General features: G+C 36.4%; 1 protein-coding gene and 1 long non-coding RNA gene across 10 annotated transcripts in view; one reads left to right on the top strand and one right to left on the bottom strand.

Annotated features, from left to right (window-relative positions):
- LOC107511989 overlaps window positions 1–20,962 on the top strand; it is a 179,149-nt gene that overhangs the window by 32,438 nt on the left and 125,749 nt on the right. The window contains exon 2 of the long non-coding RNA XR_001597182.2: window positions 20,191–20,362. This is a non-coding gene — a long non-coding RNA (uncharacterized LOC107511989). The remainder of the gene's footprint in view (window positions 1–20,190; window positions 20,363–20,962) is intronic.
- ADGRG2 (adhesion G protein-coupled receptor G2) overlaps window positions 1–20,962 on the bottom strand; it is a 99,386-nt gene that overhangs the window by 28,597 nt on the left and 49,827 nt on the right. For 7 of the 9 annotated variants that reach the window (XM_016147000.2, XM_016147008.2, XM_016147018.2 and 4 more), the window contains 6 exons: window positions 11,280–11,315; window positions 8,702–8,749; window positions 8,581–8,604; window positions 7,027–7,065; window positions 4,999–5,040; window positions 2,681–2,734 (listed from right to left, as the gene is read on the bottom strand). In XM_016147000.2, coding sequence (XP_016002486.2) covers window positions 2,681–2,734; window positions 4,999–5,040; window positions 7,027–7,065; window positions 8,581–8,604; window positions 8,702–8,749; window positions 11,280–11,315 — 243 coding nt within the window. The remainder of the gene's footprint in view (window positions 1–2,680; window positions 2,735–4,998; window positions 5,041–7,026; window positions 7,066–8,580; window positions 8,605–8,701; window positions 8,750–11,279; window positions 11,316–20,962) is intronic. The other 2 variants (XM_016146971.2, XM_016146980.2) reach the window with 2 other exon arrangements.

Genomic DNA, 20,962 nt, shown 5'->3' on the forward strand with positions numbered 1-20,962 from the left:
TTGTTATAGCCACAAAAAAAAGTTGATATAGCTGCAGTTACATAGGTAAGGGAGGGTGGGAAAAGTGTTTCTCAGCAGTTTAGTAGCCTTCTGCAAGTTTATCTATTTTCTTACTGGTGTTTTTGTTTTTCTCTTTTTGAAAATTTAGCTACCAAATATCCTATCTTTCCCAGGAACAAAGTTGAGATTTTGCATTGAAACCTGGAATGCAGGGCAAACCCTTTTGTCAGTTGAACAACTCATTGTGACTTTCATCCCAGAAATGCCAGAAAACTCTGTTCTTTAAATGTTCACTTTGGGAAATACTAAAGTCAATTTCAGTCAAACTGTTTCCTGCAGGGTGTACTTGGAGGGGCTTTGACTCTCATCTGGAAACAAAAAAAATAGAGACCTCCCCTAACAGAAGTACATTACGTGCACTTCATAATCTAAAGACAAAAGACTGGTTTCTTGAGCAGAAGGGCAAGGATGTCATATAGAGCAGGGGTCAGACAACTTTTTTTTGTGAATTATCAGATAAATATTTGAGGTTTTGTGGGTCATACATATGGTTTCTGTTGAAACTACTCTGTGGTTGTAGCGCAAAAGTAGCCAAAGACAATACGTAAATGAACAGGAATGGCTGTGTTCTAATAAAACTTTATTTACAAAAATAGGTAGCTAACTATATTTGGACTATAGGCAGCAGTTTGCTGACTCCTGAGCTAGAGACTTTTGAAGGCCTCCTCATCTCATCTTCTTTTATTGCATCCCAAAGTACAACTGATTCTCATAGCCTGGTTCTCAATAGTTCACTTCCACTTAAAATGGTTAACAAAGCCATTAGACTAGAGATTAATATGATTTATCTATTCTAGCAACTTTTCTACTGAGAACTTAAACTTCTGCATTTTTATACTGAAATTTCAATTAATATAGAATATAATTTTTAAAAGTAAAGATACTGGATATATGCATAGAGTTACTTATCCATTTTTTAAAAATCCATGTGCATGTGTGCGCGTGTGCCAACACTCATAATTTCTTTCCCTCACTTCTCCTCCAAGTTCATCCTTCAGTCTTGTTGAGGGCATGTTGAGTTTCATAAATGTGCTGGGAGCACAGTGGTGGCAGAGCAACCAGGGAGCCACCAACTTTGACTTTCAGCCTAACTCTGCCTGATCAGCTACCAGTTTCCTCACTAGCCTCCATTTCCCTTAATGAACCCAGATTGGAACCTGCAAGAAGTGAAGGTTTCTAGCTGCTGGCAGGGTATTGTGCAATTTATGGTGCCAAAAGAGTTGGTCCCCTGATGAGGTTGTTTTTAACAGACACTAAAACAAATGGTCAATTCAGTCACTTAATTAGGGAAAACATTACTCCAACCAGCTTTCTGGAATCTGTTATTCAAGATGACCATTTTTTTTGACTAAATGTTCAATTTTCAAACAGTTATCAAACATCATGTAGACACAACACTAAAGTAGACATTAGTCATCAGTCCAAACATAGATGAAGCACAAAAATAAAGAAATTATGGAGAATTCAGTAAAAGAAGGGTACGAGACGAGGGAGGGAAGAAATAGAGAAGAGTTACACAATATACGAAAGTGAAATGTATCCAACAAGTTTTTTTTTCTTTAATCAAAGCCAGCTAATATTTTCCTGCTATATTCTACCAGCATACTATCAGCAGAAAGTTCATGTAAGCAAATCTCATACTCACCCAAGTAGAAAGTTTGTGAAACATTCTTTTAACAAAGTTTTCTTGTTTTCTAAACTATCCAACCTTAACTTATTTTACTTGAAATTGTTTCCTATGATTTTTAAATAAATTATTAAAGCATTAAAGGGAACAGAATAAAAGGAAAACATTCCTCTAATAATTGTTTCTTTTTATATCAGTGGAGTCATGCTAAGATTTAATATTATAAAACGTTTTGTTACCTTCCTCTTCTCTCTTCCCATGATCCAATTCTGACATGCCACACTATATTTTTCTCTTTTTCACATCTGCTTTCATAGGTTTTAGCAAGGAAGGGAGCCCAAAGAGCCAAACCAAGATGAAGAACGTCGTTGTTTCATTACTTCTGGCCCATGGCAGAAGGGAAAATATTCCCATTTCCAAAACAGCACGTTCTCAAGAGATTTCCATCTCAATTTTTAAAAATAGTGGGCAGTCTTAGCTAGAGATGGCAAAACACACTATGGGCATTACTGGAATTAGCATCCAATTAAACTAGGTGTACGTGAGATTTTCAACATTCTAGAAGAGTGGTTTATTTTATTTTTAGCAAAAGACAACATCCTGTTTCTAAGCAATAATACTTAAGGTCGTATGGAAAAGTTTGAGGAATTTATATATAAGAAGTAGCTTTCAATAATTAAATTCATTATTAATTATGTTCATGAATCAACTCTAAGGGTATTAGATATGGATTTAAAGCTATGGTGAAAAATATTTGGTGTAGAGCTTCATGTTCTCATATTAAGGAACTTAATCTATCATCTCACTAGGCAAGGGAAGATAATTTCATCCAGATCTTAAATTACTTTTGTTTTCATTCAGGACTCGTAGTAGCCAGGTGGTATGAAGAGACAGTTCAGAGGCACACATCACATACTCATCAGGAGAAAAACAACCATTTTTTCTCTATGGAGCTAATTTATCTGGTAACATATAATATGCACAAGAACTAACCTGAGTCATTGCAAATAGATGACAAATTGCAGATATTTCTCTGAGGTTTGACTCCTGCAAAGAAAACACAACTTAGCCAGTTAAGCATGTCAACACCTACACTTATATACTACATTGTCAAGAGAATTCATAAAATTGGCATCAAATGTGGAACAAAAATATAAGTTGAATATAATTGGCTGGATGAATTCCACAAAGACTGAAGGAATGAGCATTTTCATTTCTTAGTTGATCAGCTATGGAACTTGATTCTTCACTATTCTTTAGTATGTCAGTGTTTGATCCTCTACTCCTCCCTAAAATTTCTCTGTCCTATTCCCAATTAACACCTCTCTTGTCCAATATAAACAGAAAAATATGAATACAAATTGAGCATAGAGTCTTTAAATGAAATAGCCCTTACTCATAAATTCTCCTTCCTTTCTGGGTAGGCAGGTACATTAGCAATCTAATGCTCCTTATGCAAATGTATTATGAAGTAACAGTGTCATGATATTTCACATGGGCAAAAATTACAAAATTCAAAAAATATTTGCTGAGCACCTACCATATTCTACAGGCTTTAGGAGGCTCAGCTACAGACCCTGCCCTCAGCGAGCTTACAATCTAATGAGTGATACTGGCCAATAAATAAAAAGTTATAGTGAGGGCAAAATAGAGTGATAGCCAGGACAACAAACCACACAGGCATACACAGGAGGCAGAGATGATGGGAGATGAAATAAGCCACATTAGGACAAAAAACTTCATACGTATTAACCTGAGAAACACTTTCACCTTTGGTGAAGGGAGAAGTACATCTCTTCTTTGATTTGAAAAGAGCTCAAGGTTTGTTCCTCTAAGAATCTTTCCTTCATTTAATTTCATCCATTTGGCAGAGTGTAAGAAATCTATAGTAAATGTGATGGCAAATGCTGATAATGTACCAAGCAAACTGCCAAAGGGAAAACGTTGTTATATTAAGGAATATATTGGTTTCCTTGTTAGGTCTGGTTTGGTCAGAATTATGTATGCAAGGCCTGATGGCTATTTTATTTCCATTGTACTTTATGTGTGCTTAATTCTTTCCTAAGAGAATTAGTTTGGACACAAACTAAAATTATAATTTGTATTAGAGTGTGTGACATGATTTCTGTCAGAATGATTTAGTTGATACTTGGTGTGTAGGCATCATGGTTCAGCTAAAAATTTTGATTCTGCGAGCAAACTGAATTTAGATGCCGAAAGTTGCCTGACTTATAGATTCCTATACTGTTACACAGCAATGTTACCCACATCAAAAGAGAAAATTTTCATTTTAAATATACTTGCTTATGGATGGATATAACTCACTAGAAATATACACTATGAAATTATAAGATATATAGATGGTGGGTAGTAATGCTTTAAATATTTTTTACAACCATTGATCTATTGCTTACTAGGCTTTTTATTCTATCACATCTCATCTTTAAATTTTAGTGGCACCTTTGTTTCCAGTAATGTGTGTCTTTTGCTGCTCATTCGTACTGAGAATTTTTCTTTCCTATTGCTAGGGCTGTTATCTGTAATTTCCTCCAAGTACATAGCCATAGGTTGTCCTTTAAGTCATGAGTGAGAAAACTTTGCCTTTAAAGGGTCAAATAGTAAGTATTTTAGGCTTTGTGGGCCACATAATCTCCATAACAACTATTCAACTCTACTGTTCATTGTAGAAGAAAGATAGCCATAGACAATATGTAAAAAAAAAGGGAGGGGGGAGGGCATAGCAGTTTTCCAATTAAACTTTATTTACAAAAAAAAATGTGATGGGCCATACTTAGCCTGTAAACCATAGTCAACCTCTGTTTTAAATCAACCAGAAGCCTTTGTTAAGCACACCATGTATCCCTAATACTGCACTAGGTACTTAAAAGTACATCTTTTTTTATTTAAAAAGAGTTTGAGGTTCACTCCTTTAAGGTTCTTTCCTTCATAAATGCATCCCATTGACTATCATTAGCCCTTCTGTCTCCCATGCCTCTTAACAATGTCAGAAACACTGTGTAATCATTGGCTTTATCTGCAAGTATGTTCATGTCAATTATCTGTTTGTTTGCCTTGTCTCACCCATAAACTAGAAGATTATTGAGGATGGGCATTATGTCTAATTATTACTAATATAGTCCCAAACACTTAGTACAACTTCAAGTACCCAGCGCATAAATATCTATTCATTAAGAACAGATTTCAGTTTTTAAAGGTAGAAAAAAAGAGAAAGAAAACATTAACACCAGCCATTTGTTTAATTTTACTTTAGTTATAAAAAAGAAAGTCTTGATATTGATAATAAGTCATACCTGATGCATTGAAGGTTTTTACTATAGTGATTTTAGTTTGTTCTGCAAAGAAGCAATTTAAATATTAGAGCAGAATTGTTGCTTGTTTTAAAAAAACAATTTGCCATGAGTACTATTTTAGTGAAGTGCTAAGAAAATCATATTGTTGGCACCTTTAAGACACTTGATCATCTCAGCAGCAGAATGAATGAGAATTGCATACACGGGTTATATAGCACTGGCATAGGACGGGTCTGGGATCTGGATTCCCATATTTACCCAGTTAGATCACACCCATTACAAACCCTCATTGCTTGTGTAATTCTGCAGTTTCCATGTGCTGCTGCTAGACAAATTAATGTGGACTTACACTTCAGATATGTAGAATTAAGTCACCATCAGGACCTTCAGGTGATAGGTTGTAAAGAGCAAGTGATTCAGATAAAAATTAATGGAAACTAAGCACAGGATCTAAGATATTGCTACTGTACAATCAAGAAAGTGTCCTGCTATTTTCTCTGAGTTAATATTATCCCCATTGTATTGATAGATAAAATTATTCTCAGAGAGGTTGAGCCTAAGGACTATTCAAAGTCAATGACTCACAGGCAAATATTAAAACTCTGAAGAAGCAAACCTTAGAAATATCTTCCCAACACATTTTGGGGACAGAGTCCATGGTTCATTTCCCAGATAATGGAGAACCAGGTTCACAAATCCTTTCTGTAAGGATGGCCAGTTAGAAGAGGCTGTGTTCAGGCCACAGATTTGCAAAGAAGCTCTGTCTCCTAGGGTGAGTGGCAAATTCTGAAGAAAACACAAAGCTCGGAACTTGAACAAGTACTTAAGAATGATAACATTATACTGTTTTATAAACCTCATTTGTGTACATGTTATTGATGAGTTTCTGTTTCAATGTGTGACTGACCTATGGGCAATGAATGATACGAGGTAATTTTAGAGGTTGATAGCATTTGCATTATCATTAAGAATCCTCTAAGTACATTATTTGCCCTGATGCTTTCATTTCCAGAGCAAACAATACTGTGAAATGAGCTTCTGGTTCTAGTAACAAAAGTGCTTTTGGAGAAAAATGTTCAACCTCATTAATAATCAAGAATGCAAAATAGAACCTAAGGAATTGAGAGAAAGATTTCATAGTATATAGACTCAGCTCTCAGCAAAGGTACAGCAACACAGGCATTCTCATTCATGCTAGCAGGAATGTTGCTGAGTATAATAATTGCTAGAAGGTTACTGAGCAGTAGGTATCAAGGGTCTTAAAATATCATAATGCTGACTCATTAAGTTCAATCCTTGGAATGCATCCAATGGAAATCAGAGATGATGAATGCAAAGATGTTGGCACAAGGATATTTACTGAAACAATTTCTATTAAAAAAGTAGAAAATTTTTATGGTTAACATGTAATACCTTGTAGAATATTATCAAATCATTAATAGTAAGGGACACTGGAAAATATTTATAACTTAATATGAAGTCAAAAGGGCAAGATATAGCAATCTAGATAAACTATGATTATGTTATAAATATATATATATATTTATATGACTATTTTATAAATATATATGTATGTATGTATGTGTGTATACACACACACACACATATATATACATATATATATATATATATATATACACAGTGTATATGTCTATATGATACTGAATGGAAATATGCCAGATTATTAACATTAATAGTCTTAGGAAAGTAGCATTAAAGATGAACTCTATTTTCTTCTTTTATTTTCTATGTTCTCCATTTTTTATGAGCTAAGATGTATTACTATTATAAGAAAAAAAAATGTTACTTTGAATGGAGTGCTCTGGCCATAGCAGTTTAGAAGTTCAGGAGTGTGGTGACACCAGAATTATAGTTCAATGTTAAAGTAAAACAAGGACTAAACCAACAGTTGAAGGCATAGGAAATGGGCAGGGAGAAAACCTTTATTAACCCAAAAGACAACACAAATGAGAAACTCAAGGAGCCACAAGCCACAAGCTATTGTATTTAGAAATAACTTGATATTACCTGTCTTGTCTAAAGTAGATAAGACACTCAAAGTAGCATCTGGAATAAAATAATAAAAATTAGCCTAACCATTGGCATGATTAACAAACACATGCATCTTTCTAGGTTCCTTAAACATCTTATTTTTTACCAAATCCTGGAGAAGTTAGAAAGTTTTGTTAAAGCCAATTGATACTACCAAATGTATTTGCTGCCCACCCCCTCACCATGCTATCCATTCTCCAACCCCAGGGATAATTTCTAAGCAAGTATTCATTCATTCAAAATGTGTTTCCTGAACACAAGTTATGTGTCTAAAACATAGCAACGCTCCTATAATTATTAAATTTAAATAAACTTATTTATTTAGTTTAATATTTTGTCTTTTTCTCTATTATAATGAAAGTCCCTAAGGGAAATGATTTTTCCACAGTTAATACTAACTTTAATATATAGCCCTGTAGATACTTAATATATTTTTACCTAATGGTACACTCTTATAAAAGTAATCATAATTTAAATTTGGAGTTCTTGAACATTATATTTAACTGACTTTTAGAAAAATCTCATTTTTATTTTGTTTCACTGAGAATCAAATTTAAAATCTACTCTATTGGTATTTCTTTTAATGAAAATCATTCTAGAATTTATTGTTCTGGATGAAACTCTAAGGGGGGAAAAGGCATGTATTACATTATCATACTTTTTTTAAAAACCCACATAAAATGAGACCTAAAGAATACTGCCAAAACTATTTTGAAGATGTTCTTTCACTGTAAAAAGCCATTGCACATAAAAATGATAATGCCTGGCTTTTTCTATTGGACCAAAATTGAATTTAAACCAGTTTCTATCAGTGTGAGCTGAATCTATGATTGTTTAACTCCTTAACCACCAACCACATGGTGAAATTTTATTTTAACTAAGGGATTGTGAAAAGTGTTGGGTTTTGACTGCAATAAGATGGAAGGCTGTCTGTCTACAGAGGGGAGGGAACAGAATGTGCTGTCCTGCCCACCACCCTTGAATATAACCCAGTTCTTTGCCCTTTTTTCCAGCATGATGAAGCCAGTTTTTTTCATTTCACACTATTTTAAAATTGATAAAATCATCTGTAAAAAGGCTGTCTTTGAACACTCTGTGCCTCTAAATCCATGCTGAATCATACCGAAGTTACTGGATGTGCTTTTCACATTTAAACAATCTGTCATATAAAACGTGTTGGCATTGCGTTGGCGAGCAAGTAAAATAAGGTACTCAAAATGTAATCGATATTTCTTTTACAGAACAGTTAAAGTATTAGATTTCATTAACCAGTCTCACCATAAAAAATAAATTAATTAATTTTAAAAAATAAAAATAATAAAAAAATAAAGTGGTGGAGGGCTGCCCTCCCTTCATGATAATAAGAATTTAACCACAAAGTTTAGGTTGCTCTCCAGGGTCGATAGTCTTGGGGTTGGTTGCTTTGTTTTCTTTTTGGTTATTTGAATATGGAAACTTTCAGCACAATTCATTATACTTAAATTCATATTAAGGGTTATCAATTTTCACTTGCTTCAGAAAAATTCTTACCTTTTAGGCTTGTAGTTTCAACCACTTTTGTCCCAAGGAAAAAGACAATACAAATATATAATTAAATCAAAAACTTAACAAATCGGGATAAATCTAGGTTTAAAGTTTTTCAAAATCTTGCCTGGAGTACCATTGGAGTAGGGGACCAAACCAACAAGAGATGATTCAACTGCAGGAGAAAAAAAAATAAGAAAATACTCAATTTAATACTTTGATACAATTTTTAATGAATTTTAAGGAGTTGGACCTTTTGAGATATAATTATGAAAAGGAAGTAGAAAACATGCTATCAGGCCAATATGTAGTTAAATCTGCAAGCCCCATAATCACTTAGTGAGTATACATTTAATCAGAGAATTGTAGATAAAGAACCCAAGAGATGAAATCAGTGTGACTGTCTCATTTTACAGATGAAGAACCTGAAATTCATGACCACAAAGCCTGCTCCTATCATGGAATATTATGGAAATAAGTGAGGTATATTACTTACAAATTTTTTAACCAGAAAGTTATAGAAAACATTTTATACTTTAATTTGTCAAACTATAATTATGAAAATTATTAGCATATTGGCTCCATTCTGTTATAATGACCCCTGGCATAGTGAATTTAGGATTTAAAAAAAAACAAGCAAACATTGCTATCACTCAGTACTGTACTACCTAACACAATTTCTTGATAAGTTATTTTAAAGCATGGCTGCTATTAACCAAGTTATAAATTTACCATGAAATAACTCCACTTATGCTAAGAGGTCAGTCTACTACACACATTTTGCATGTTTAAATATTAAAAATATCCATTGGCTTGACCTCTATGTATACACAGGAAAAGTAAACACAGACATTTTACAACTAAAACAAGCCTTGCAGTAGGGAGCCTGATATTCATCCAGTAAGGACAACATTTGGGTGTGTCAAGGCACTTGGCCGGCCTGTCTGTTTTAGAACGCTCATGCCTTGGCTGAAACACACACACACCCTGTCTGTCCTACATTATTCATTCCATATTTTGTCATTTACTACATTTTTTAAAAATTACCAAGGATACATCTTGAGAAGTAAGACAGTTCCTGAGCAGTAACTTTCAAAGTATAGATATAGAATCCTTTGCTCTTGGGGCAGAACAAAATAATTGGCTAAAGCTGGTTTTGTTGATGAATAGTGATGCCATCCAAAGAAGAGACCTGTGGGCACAGCCACACATCTGTCCCTGATGTACACTGGCTCTTACCTTCCATTTAGTGCGGCTCACCCCTATGGCACCCAGGACCCAGGCAGTGACTGGAACCAGTATGTGTCTCCAAAACCCCATACCCATTCCATGCAAACAGGATTTTGCAAATATATCACCATGATTAAGTCTGATGAAGGCTACTGTACCAGAAGAAAAATGCAGTAGTTCATTTTACCCTTGAAGCTTAACAACGAGGGCAAATTGGCACAGTAAAAAGATCTTGGGCTTTGGAGACTTGCAGTCCTGGATTTGAACCTTTGCACCATTACTTAATAACTTATAATAATGATAACTATTACTAATTGAGAGTTTACTCTGTGCCAGACACAGATATTATCTCGCTTCATCTTCACAGCTACCCTATGAAGCAGGTACCGTTATTCCTCCATTTACAGATGAAGAAATAGAGGCACAGAAAAGTGAAAGAACTTGCCCAAAGTCACACAGCTAGCATTAGGGGTAGGAGGGTGGTGGTTAAATTCAAACCCAAGTAGCCTGGCTTCAGAGAATGTGTGAACATGAACAAGTTTTATCCTCTCTGACCTTCAGTTTCCTCATCTCTAACATGAGTATAATGATTCTTATGCTGCAAGATGGGAAGCAAAATGAGATGTCTTAAGACTCCCAGGCATGTGGTACATGTACAAGAAGTAATGGCTATTATTATTTTGTTTAAATGATGTAATTAATAACAGAAGCTCATTTTCACACAACTAAAGATAAAATGTGAGTTGACTCACTTCTTACCACAAAAGATTATTCTGTAATATATGGTATACCAGAAAGAATACAGAAGTAGGAGTTAGAGAAGCCACATGCTGCCTCTGTGTATTGCGAGGCAAAAAGCTGTGTGACCTTAGACAAGTTACTCATCCACTCCAGGCTTCACTATGTCATCAGGTAAGGGATGGGACTGGGCGCCTTTATCTCTGAGGTCCTATTCCAGCTAGCATTCTCAAATGTGTGTTCTGTTCCTGGTTCCTGTCAAGATGAGTCCTAGTTATAAATTTCTCTTTAGTTTATTTGCCTTCCCATTCTCTTGAGTGCTAAACCCTTAGAAGCCTTTTGAAAGATATTCATTCTGTGAGGTGCTGAAGAAGTGTAAAAGAATATCTCATCACTGAAAAAGGAGAACATTCAGCATATTTATGTTCTTAATGCTCTTTAGGAGACTAGTTAACTAGAATGCTAAAAGTAACATTGAAGAACTTAAGCAGTTACCATAATGAAAACCCCCAATTTACTCCCTAGCTTTGTCCAGCAATGTGATGGAACAATATGCCTGTCCTCTTGTCTGTGTTTGCTATTGATTTTTCAGGTGTAGGTTTAGTGACAGAATTTAATGTAATTAAACTTCATGGTAAAAAACAATTTTGCTGTATCTGACTATATGCCATATTGCAGGGAGAACTTTTAGAATATTTTTTTGAAATTCCTCAAAGTCAATGAAATAACAGTCTTACCAGGTGGTGATAATGAACTGGAATTATCAGCATTCTCTGTTGAGGAAAAAGATGATTTAAAATTAGTTTAGTTTGGAAGAAAAAGAAAAAAATTAGTTTAGTTCATGCATAAATTTGTAGGAGATTAACATCTTTAATGGGAGTGAATATAAAATGAGATGGAAATAGCTACCAAAAGAGGGCAGTATGTTAATTTACTATTATTTTCAACAGCCTAATTGGTACGTCTTTTCAGTTCTCTGCAAAGACATATTCTTCCAATTCAACTGTTGATAGTGCTCTATATGTTTTGTTATATAATGGTTTAGTACATTTTAAACTAAAAATGATGATTAAGAACTTTAATTCTTGGCTAATATTAGAATTTGTGAAAGTAAATGAATATGTCTGCATAAATTAAATTTCCATTAACTATACTTGTTTTTATACCTATTAGCACAGACTTTATACCTACTAAGCCACTTCTTTTTTATGAGTTAAACTAGATCAGATGCCTCTGGGTGTATAAACTATAAGAACTGTTGTGTTATTTATTTTGGAAGGATACCCAGATTCCTGAAAATAAAAGCAATTCTATTTTTTAATCTTTGAAAAATAATATACACCTATTGGAGAAACTTCAGAAATTAAGGATAAAAAAAGATGAAAATTAAAACCACCTATAAGTTTCCACCTACAGATAAATGACATTAACATTTTGGCATATATTCTTTTCTCTATGTGTATATGTATACCTACATATATAAAGTTGACTCTTGAGCAAAGCAGGAATTAGGGGCATCAATTCCCACATGCAATCGAAAATCTGAGTATAATTGTTGACTCCTCCAAAATTTAACTACCAATAGCCTATTGTTGACCAGAAGCCTTAACAATAACATAAACAGTTGATGAACACATATTTTGTATGTTATATATATTATACACTGTACTTTTATATTAAACTAGAGAAAAGAAAATGTTATTAAGAAAAGCATAAGGAAGAGAAAATACATTTACAGTATATAATGAATAAAATCTGTGTATAAATGGATCCAGCAGTTCAAACCCATGTCGTTCAAAAGTCAACTGTATATAGATAAATGAATATATGCATGTGTATATATGTGTTTATATATATGATAAGAAAGATCCTATCACTTAAGCTATTTATAACTTGATTTTTCTCATAACCTTATAACGGAGTAACTATAACCTGATTTTTTCTGTGTACAGAGTGGTTAGTCCCTTGATGCCCTAATTTAATTGGAATTGACTCTCCTTAGTCTCTGTCCTTCACTATATCCTTGTTACTTTAATATTCCACCAAAGATTCTGTTGAGTTAACAGGAGTTTAATTTTTAGAATACTTTTGGAAGCACAAAGGGTAAATTAGTCATTCACACCTTAGAATGAATTAATTGTAATTGGCTGAATTCTTTGAATCGTATAGCAAAGACTTAACTTACTGAGCCATGTTGAAAAGTACTGGGAAGAATCAGCATTCAATATGCATTACTCTGAGAATGATGCTATCAGTGTGGGCAGGTGAGGTGGAGCGGGGTGAGAACGTGGCACAGGCAAGGAATCTCATGAAGGCACTGAGGAAGGGTTGAGTACCAAGGAGGAGAGATGGAGAGTGATTCCAAAGGGCAACAGAAGCTAATACTGCTTCCTTTACAATTTTTCCCCAGTGGCTGACCATAGCCACCAATGGTTCCAGCCTTCTCCACAGCTAAATCCTTTGACCAGAGCTGTGTATGCACAGGGAAGGAGGCTGATTTGAATTTTAACTCTTTCTTAGATGTCAGAGGAAATGTGCAAGTTAAGGGTAATAGGAGAGCCAGAGCAGAGAAGGGAATTTCCTGGGAAACCTAGAAAACTGGTTAGCCATCTCTGGGTAGACATGTTTGACAGGCATGGACTCACAATCAAGAGGTAAAACCTGATCAAAATGTAGATTAAGGGTTAGACCAGCCCACCTCATAGATAGAGCTGGCTTCTTCCATCATAGAACCTATAAGGCCCCCAGTAGCAGTCTATATTGATAAAGGGAAGGAATCTGGTAAATAGAAGTTAGAGATTTTAAAACTGTTTTTGTCTGCTTTTTGTCTTATGGCATTTTTTTTCTTCTTCTTCTAGGGGCCTGATTGCTCAGTGACTAATATTTTATTCACTTTTTCGCCTCTCATTGTGCTCCTCCACATTACTCCTCATGGTCCAACATAGAAACGTCCCCATAGGCCCTACATTTTCCTGAGTATAGCCTCTGTTTCTCTTGGGTTCTCTCCTAACTCACTTCCCATTTGTTACAACCAAAGAAGTGGTTGTCATTTCCAGTGAGTCATATATTTGAGTTCCACGCCACTCTTAGGAGACAAAACATTCCCATTGTTAAAAAGGTTCATAAACAAAGAAAGGAAAAACAGTTAAATTTTCAGATTTTCCTTTGGAAACTTACAAAGAGCACATTTTAAAGCACTATTCATTTATTGAAGTCTGATTTAAGTCAATAAATAAAATACTGTGATGTGTCTATAAAATTTACTCAGTATGACTCCCTAGTGGTTTTTTTAAAAACAAAGTCCATATATTCCAATTATGATGAGCAGGAATTTGGCATGCATAAGCTTAGGATGGAAGCCAAACTGAGGAACTATAAACTCAAGAAACTGGACCCCTCAATGGAGTCTCTTTCCCTAAGTTGCATCCCTGGCACTTTTTTCAAAGTTATCACCACCACATCCCAAACTCCAATCCCACATGGCTAAGTGTGGTCTGAGCACTGCCATGTGAATGCCTTACTGTCATTGCCTCTCCAACTCCATATATCTAAGAACTGATCCCTCATCACTCTACATTATTTTCATACTTGATCAGTTCTTGAATTTGACAGTATTGCTGGTAATACCAGCCAAATACTTTAAGCTGGAAACTTCAGTGTATTAGTTTCCTGTTGCTACTATGAGAAATTACCATGAATTTAGTGGTTTAAGACAACACAAATTTGTTATGTTAGAATTCTGTAAGCCAGAAGTCTACTACGGGTCTCACTAGATGAAAAATCAAGATGTTGATTCTGGAGGAGAATCTGTAATCTGCTTTGGGGGGATTTTGGCAAAATTTAGTTCCTTGCCGTTGCAGTACCAAGGTCTTTATTTTCTCACTGGCTGTAAATTGAGGGCTGTTCATAAATTCTAGAGGCCACCCACGTATCTTGGCTCATGCCCCTTTCCTCCACCTTCAAAGCTAGCAACAGTGGGATGGGGTGGGGAGTCCTCATGCGGCATCCCTCTGACTCACTCATCTGCCTTCCTCTTCTCATGATTAGATTGGGCCCACCCAGGCAATCCACAATAATCTCCCCATTTCGTGATCCTTAACTTTAATCACATCTGCAAAGTCCCTTTTGCCATGTAAGGTAACATGTTTACAGGTTCCAGGCACTGGGACTTGGACATCTTTGGGGAGCTATTATTCTTCCCACCATACTCAGAAATCCAGTTTTTAAAAAAATTATTAAGAAAATGCATTACAGGGAACCACTCTTTATGAAGAAAAATCCCACAGGGGTTAAGTGAAGGGCCAGGAAACCCAGGGTTAGTTTCAGTGATTCAGCTGAGTCTGTGAACCAAATGCTCACTCTGGCCATTGCTCTCAATTCCTCTCATTCCCCACCTCCCACCTCCATATCCAGTCAACCATCCCATGCATTCTTACTATAACATGGGCAGTTGAAAGGATTAAAGAGAAATGATATATATGTGATAATTACAAAAACTGATTCCTGTGATCCAGGTTTAAGGTACTCAGAGCTTCTTCTGTATTTAATTACTTAGCCAACAGTTCTATGAGACACATTAATTTATTAGCATCAGGTTTTTTTAGTGCTTGAGAAACTTGAGGCTGGGCAAGGTTTATTGATTTGTCCAAGGCCTCACCAGCAGTTCATTGGAGAGCTGGGCTGTGAACCCAGGCAGTCTAACTTCAGAGTCTACCCTGTGAGTCTCTATTCTATCCTTCATCCAATGGCAAACTCTGTAAACCATAAACTAGTATAGAAATGTAGGGTATTATTATTGATATTCTCTAATCTCTCTCCTCTGTCCCTTCTTTCCATGCCCATTGCCCTTTTCTAAGCCCAGGCCCTGATTGCCTCACACATGATTGAAATATTAGAACCTTGGAATCTTCTAATTAGAAGGGAGCTTAACATTCTACACATCCAACTTCTCCCCCAGTGCAGTAAGCCATTCACCAAATGCACATCATTGGCTCGCAATTCCAGTTCAGCTCCCAGACAAGTCCTATCTTGCCCACAGTAGGAATCACACTGAAGTTTTTGAAAATTTGAAATATTAATAAATATTTATAAATAAGAAGATATCAAATAAAACTTCAAATTTTCACTTTTCCAAAATTGGAAGTTTTAGAAGATGCTCCCTTTTCATCAGCTCTCTGGCCCTCTAAAGCATGCCCTAGCTGCAGAAGCCAATGGAGATGGCTTTCTCCTCTAACTATCTTAAAGTTTATTCACTGACTGCAGCATTTACTTGGTATTTGGACATATACTATTGGGAATTGTTATTTAACTTTTCCACTGTATGTCTTGTTTTCCCAACTAGATGCTAAGCTGCTTGATGCTTTATTATCTTATAGGAATGAATCCAATCCAATGCTTTGTATCTGGTAGATATTAAAAAATATTTTTGGATTGACTGATAACATCATTAAGGAGTCTGTCAGTGGGGATCAGTCAGGAACCCATGACAGATTGTTCAAGAGAAAAAATTTAATCCAAATATTGCAAGGAGTTAGGTCCCTGTGATACAAAGCAAAGCACAGGAAAGATGGAGAATAGATCTGAGAACAATGAGGCAGATTCCATGAAGGGGAGACTTGAGAATACTTTTTGGATGGCTGTTATTCAGAATCTGAGGTTTGGAGTAGTTATAACTACCAATCACAGCAGATAGGTTACTTAATAGATCTTACAAATGTGTGTTAAAATGGCCATTCAAATACAGATCACACATAACATTAAAAACTCATCAGTGACCTCAATAATGTACCTTTTATTGACTTTCCCTCTTTTCTTAATGCCCTCTCCCTGCTCCCTCACTCCTGATTCCTGGGATCATTTCCCAAACAAACTACTTGCACCCAAGTCATGGAAGTTCATGTCTGGATATTTCTGAAGTTTTCATTTTTTCTCCCTACTGTTTGATTCTGTGAGGGGTGGGGATAAGAGTTACAGTGTGAGGCCATCGATTGTCTTAAACCTGTGACTATAGTAATACTAATGAGTATTTACTTCCAACACATTCACCCCCAAGTTGGATGGAAAAGATAAAGCCTTAATCTCATAGGAGTGGATCTAAAGATGATACTACTAGCCCCCTTGCATGAATATTTTAAACCCAACTGAAACTTGTAATTTGGTGGCAGTCTTTCTCTGGATTGAATTACTGTTCCGTAGAGAGATGATTCAAAACAAGGTACCACGCCTAGGCACTCTTATGTGGGAACCCTAAACAAAACAATATTATTTTGTTATTCTGTTGGCACTTCAGGGCTTGGGACAACAGACGCTTTTCCAAGAACTGTATTTTCAGATTCTACTACATAACCAACAAAATAAATGAAAACATTTCTAGTTTGGCACAGCTGACACATGTTTACTTGAGCTGACCATTTCACGTCACACTACTCAATAAAAACTCTGACATAACATTTTTATTAAACGATTAATAATGACATCATTAAAGAAAACTTCAGCTTCTATCTGATGGGACTTCCCAAAGTGCAAATGATCAGCAATTCTAGGTGGGCCTTAGCCAAAATGGGAAGAGGATAAGATGTGTTCTTGATCCTCCAGCCCCTGGTTCTTGTTCCTCTCTCACCCTCACTGTACCACCCACTTTACCCCTCTGGAACTGATCTTGTCTCTTTCAAGGGTTTATGGACCACCCTTCCCCCAGGGGTCTAGGAGATGCATTTTGGAGAGTGCATAACTTCCCTGAAATAGAATGTAAACTTCTGTATTTATTCATATGCATTTTTTTTTCTGGAAAGAGAAGAGTCCCAAAAGGGAGTCTATTTTTAATTAATAAGCATTTATATAGCATTACTATGACCAGGTACTTCACAAATACTAACACATTTGGTCCTCATAATAACCATACAAGGCAAGTTACCCCCATTTTACAGATGGGGGCAGAAACTGAGACACAGGGAGGTCAAGTAATGTGCCCAAGATTGCTGGGTAAGGGCAGAACTAGGATCTGAGTATAGGCTCTCCAGGCCACACTACACTGGGTTGCTTTTTATCTTGGGCTGTGGTCTAAAAAATTGAAGAGCCACTGACCTACTAGGTGTCCACCCTGCTCTACCCAGAAGTATGTGTACTTTAGGAACGATGAGAGTCTTGAAATAAGCTTTTTCTGACAGGTGGGAGGTATTGGGGCATCATTTCCCCTTCCTGGTGTCCCTGAAGTTAGACACATAGACAGTAACCTAGGCTGCTGGTCAAGGCCAACAGAGATAATAGAGTATTTTGGTTATGCTTTCCATTTAAAAATGCTAGCCAAGATTTGTGTTCACTCTGCTTCTGAAGGCTGGTAGCTTCTGGAACTGTTTCAGTCTGATATGTAAATGTTGCTTAGTGCTTCCAGGGGCAGGCTGGAGGGAAGCAGACTGGCCTTTATTAAACACAACACTGGTGTTATATCCATGCTTCTTCATGGCATCTCCCCACATTCCCATGAAACAGGTGGCCCTCTACCCAGACCTCATCTCCCCCTACCTTCCCCTCACTCAGCAACACTCCCTGCTGTTCCTCCAACACACCGGGCATATTCCCACCTCAGGGCCTTTGCCCTTGTTCCTCCCTCTGCCTAGAATACTCTTCCTCCATAGAGCCCCTTGGTTTGTCCTGGTACTTTCTTCAAATTTTGCTCTAATGTCACCTTCTCTAAGAGGCTGATCCAGACCACTCTTTAAAATCACATTTCCTTCTTAATCTGGCCCTTTCTATCCCTTAATTCACAGCACTCCTTGCCATCTAACCAGTATGCATATATAATTATGTATATGTGAACACACACACATACACACAAACAGAACCCGAAGAGTGGGCATCTCCTAACATTTGGTGCCCTAAACCCCTCACTTGCCTCATCCTTGTCCCAGTTCTCTGTAATATATAAGATTTTCTTTTTTGCCTTTAAAAACCAATTTTCACCCTCATGGGGGTGATACTGCCCCCATAAGACAATGCTTACTTTATTTTTTTTTAAGTTTATTGGGGTAACATTGGTTAATACAATTATATAATTTTCAGGTGTACATTATAATTTGACATCTGTATATTCTATTGTGTGTTTACCACCCAGAGTCCAGTTTCCTTCAGCTACCATATATTTGATTCCCCTTTACCCAGTTCACGCTCCCCCCATATTTGACCCCCTTTATCCTGTCTACCTCTTCCATCCTCCCCCACCCCCTACCCTCTGGTAATCATTAGTCCATTGTCCATGTCTCTGAGTCTCTATATGTCTTGTTCATTTATTGATTTTAGGTTTATATCCCACATATAAGCAATATCATGTGATTTTCAACTTTTCGGTCTGGCTTATTTCACTTAGCATCATTATCTTGAGGTCCGTCCATGTTGTCACAAATAGCAGTATTTCATCTCTTCTTATGGCTGAGTAATATTCCATTGTGTATATGTATCACAGCTTCTTTGGCCAATCATCTATCGTAGGACACTTCGGTTGCTTCTATGTCCTGGCCACTGTGAATAGTACTGCTATGAACATCGGTGTGCAAATATCTTTTTGGATATGGAGTTTCAAGTCTTTGGGGCAAATACCCAGTAGAGGGATTGCTGGATCATATGGTTGATCAATTCTTAGTTTTTTGAGGAACCTCCATAGTGTTTTCCATAGTGGCTATACCAATCTGCAGTCCCATCAGCAGTGGATGAGGGTTCCTTTTTCTACACATCCTTTCCAACATTTGTTATTGCTTGTCCTGTTGACTATAGCCATTCTAAAGGTGTGAGATGGTATCTCATTGTGATTTTGATTTGCATTTCCCTAATAGCTAGCAATGCTGAGTATCTTTTCATATATTTGTTGGCCATTTGTATGTCCTCTAGGGAGAAGTGTCTGTTCAGGTCCTCTGTCCATTTTTCTTATTGAATCATTTTGGTCTTTTGTTGTTATTGAGTCGTATGAATTCTTTGTATATTTTGTATGTTAGGTCCTTATCAGAGGCATTGCTTGCAAATATATTTTCCCATTCGGATGGTTGTCTCTTTACTTTGTTGACAATTTCTCTTGCTGAGCAAAAGAATTTTAACTTGATGCAGTCCCATTCATTTATTTTTGCTTTTATTTCCTTGCCTTTGAGGTCAAATTCATAATATCCTCTTTAAGTCCTTGAGTTTAGTTCTTAGCTTTTCTTCTATTAATTTTATTGAGAGAATGCTTACTTTAGGGTTATCTCTACTTCCTTCCAAAGAGATACAGCCTAAGGAAAGCAACATTTGCTTGGGTGCCCCCTCCTTCCTGATTCCCATAGGACAATCATAAGACCTACTTCGTAGGCACTACTATTACAGCATCCTAGTGTCTAGGATGATTCTACTGTTAGTCGACATGTTCTTTCACACCAAGGCACCTGTAATTTATGGGTTAGCAAGTTTCTAGTAGAATTTTAAGTGCAGAAGCACCTAGAAAGGTGGGAGTAGGGGCACTAGTGGTTAGGGTTCGGAGTTTCCAGTGTCCCTTAAACCATGCCACTCCTTGCCAGCTTAAAGTTGAGCAGTAATCTCTTGGCATCTTAATTTAAGTTCTCTAGGGGCACAGATCCTAAGATAAAGACTCGAGTACCAAATTGATCCTCCATTCTCCCCTCTCCCCAGCTCCTGGAACAGAACAATATTTTTTATATAGTTATGAAGTAAATGAGGAACATGATCTGAAGTAAGAAGGCCAGAGAGCAGACTACTGCAGTAGATTGAGCAAGACACAATAAGGACCTGAACCTGTGCCTGGGAAGCTGGCAAGAAAAGAGATTCAACAGATACTTCTAAGGTAAGATGAGAGGATCTGGGGAGTCACTGGGATGTAGGGGTGAGGGAGAAGCAGGCATCAACCTGCCAATGATTAACCTATTAAACCTCAACTGTCCTTGTGACATTGCTCTAAATCCCCCAAGTATGGGAGGAAGATTAAGAACTTAGACTCTGAAACCAGACAGCCTAGTTCCAAATCTGCCACTCTTTAATTTTGCACAACTTTTGTAATCCACCACTATGTAACTTTAGATAACTTATATAACCCACCTGGCACTTCAGTTTTCCATCTGGAAAATAGGACAATCACAAGACCTACTTCGTAGGCACTACTATTACAGCATTGAGAATACAAGTAAATACTGCTCATGCCCATAATCAATACAATGATGCTATCTCTATTCCTCATTTTCCTAGTGAGTTTTTTGAACATGATTTCTCCCTTCCATTGAGCAGAACTTCCACTTCAGTTTCTTTTATCTTTATTTTATTTGTTTCAAACTGCCTCTGGGATTTTCAAAATGCCTTTGGGATCACTTTGGAAATGTAGTAGGAAAGATGCTGAAGTCAAAGGGTTTCAGAAATGGTGACCATAATTTATGTTTTCTAAGTTCTTGTG

Source organism: Rousettus aegyptiacus, unplaced genomic scaffold (genome assembly GCF_014176215.1).
Source record: "Rousettus aegyptiacus isolate mRouAeg1 unplaced genomic scaffold, mRouAeg1.p scaffold_m13_p_9, whole genome shotgun sequence".
Taxonomy (NCBI): Eukaryota; Metazoa; Chordata; class Mammalia; order Chiroptera; family Pteropodidae; genus Rousettus; species Rousettus aegyptiacus.